The 1333-nt window shown below is 40.7% G+C and overlaps 1 protein-coding gene across 2 annotated transcripts in view; it reads left to right on the top strand.

The window, feature by feature from the left end:
* LOC106742029 (band 4.1-like protein 5) overlaps positions 1–361 on the top strand; it is a 7483-nt gene extending 7122 nt beyond the window's left edge. For both annotated transcript variants that reach the window (XM_014614611.1, XM_014614612.1), the window contains one exon: positions 233–361. In XM_014614611.1, the coding sequence (XP_014470097.1) occupies positions 233–304 (72 nt within the window). In that variant the 3' untranslated portion in view covers positions 305–361. The remainder of the gene's footprint in view (positions 1–232) is intronic.
* The last annotated feature ends 972 nt before the right edge of the window (positions 362–1333 follow it).

Genomic DNA, 1333 nt, shown 5'->3' on the forward strand with positions numbered 1-1333 from the left:
GGGGGGGGGGGGGGGAGACAAGAGAAGAGAAAATGCCGTGTTCGCTATGACTGATTAAAGATATAAGTATTACATTCCGCGTTTACGATTTAAAAAAATATAGATTATATATATATATATATGTATATATATGCATATGTATATATATATATATATATATACATACATACATATATATTATAACGCTTGTATCACACGAGAGTTATATAAATAGTAATCGTTATGTAAGTAGATCTGGTCGAAACTTTTGAGAGAACACTTTTGTCGGCGAGGAATCGCTGATTCGTCACGGTTAATTGGATGATTGACTATTCGGGTGAGGGTATCGGACGACACGACGATGATTCTACCTACCTACCAGTTCGCTTCTTGAAACCTGTCCACGGAACGAGGCCTCTTCGTCGTTCATATACTCGTGTATCCTTGCGACAATAATCGACAAAAACGAACCGAGGATTGCAATTGATGTATGAATCGTCGTCAGTCTTAGGACGGGGCGCTGTTCGCGCTCCAATCGCGTGCAGCTAAAGCGATCTCGAGGGGGAACGATCGCTACGTCTCGGCGTTCGTGCGAAAACGAATATTAACCGATAATATAAAATTCTCCCGAGATATATTTTTTATACATATATCATTCTCGTTCCTCTCTTTCTGACACTCATGTATCCTTTCAGCATGCCATAATTTTGATACGGTTTAAAGGTTTAGATTTATTCACCGCGCGCCAGGTCGTTGTCACATTACACAGGATGTCCCAGTTACTTTCAGCCTGCGCATTGTTGCGGCATCCCATTGTTTCGCGTAACAACGACCTAGCCGCCGCCGTCGCTTCGAAGTGATATGACGCGTATTTTCACGTAGTACTTAGTAGCGAACGATGCATTTAATCACACAAGCGGGACCATCGGTGTACTTAATTAAGCAGCGTAAAACTGCGTTCGTTGCAACGCGGGGAGGAGGTAACCGGCCTCATTAACTGGCTCGATTCTATGTTGCGTTCCCGCAGTAAGCCTAAACACACTTGTATATCTAATATGTTACTGATAATATTTAACATTATTGCAACGTGTTTGATTGAATATTTTATTGTATTTAATGTCGAGAGAAGCCAACGAGACATATACTATAATTTCAAAGCTAATATATCTACATTCATATATCGTAGTGAATTATTATATATCGATACCCTGATGTATTCCGTCCTAAAAGTGTTTACACTCGATGTTATGTTACAGCTCTTTTTTGCTTCTTTTTTTATTTTAATAAAGTGATGAGTACGATATGTTAAATACGAGTCGATCCAATCCCTTGCCCCCCCCCCCCCCCCCCCCCC

The sequence above is a fragment of the Dinoponera quadriceps genome, unplaced genomic scaffold (assembly GCF_001313825.1).
Source record: "Dinoponera quadriceps isolate SergipeBrazil2010 unplaced genomic scaffold, ASM131382v1 scaffold696, whole genome shotgun sequence".
Lineage (NCBI taxonomy): Eukaryota > Metazoa > Arthropoda > Insecta > Hymenoptera > Formicidae > Dinoponera > Dinoponera quadriceps.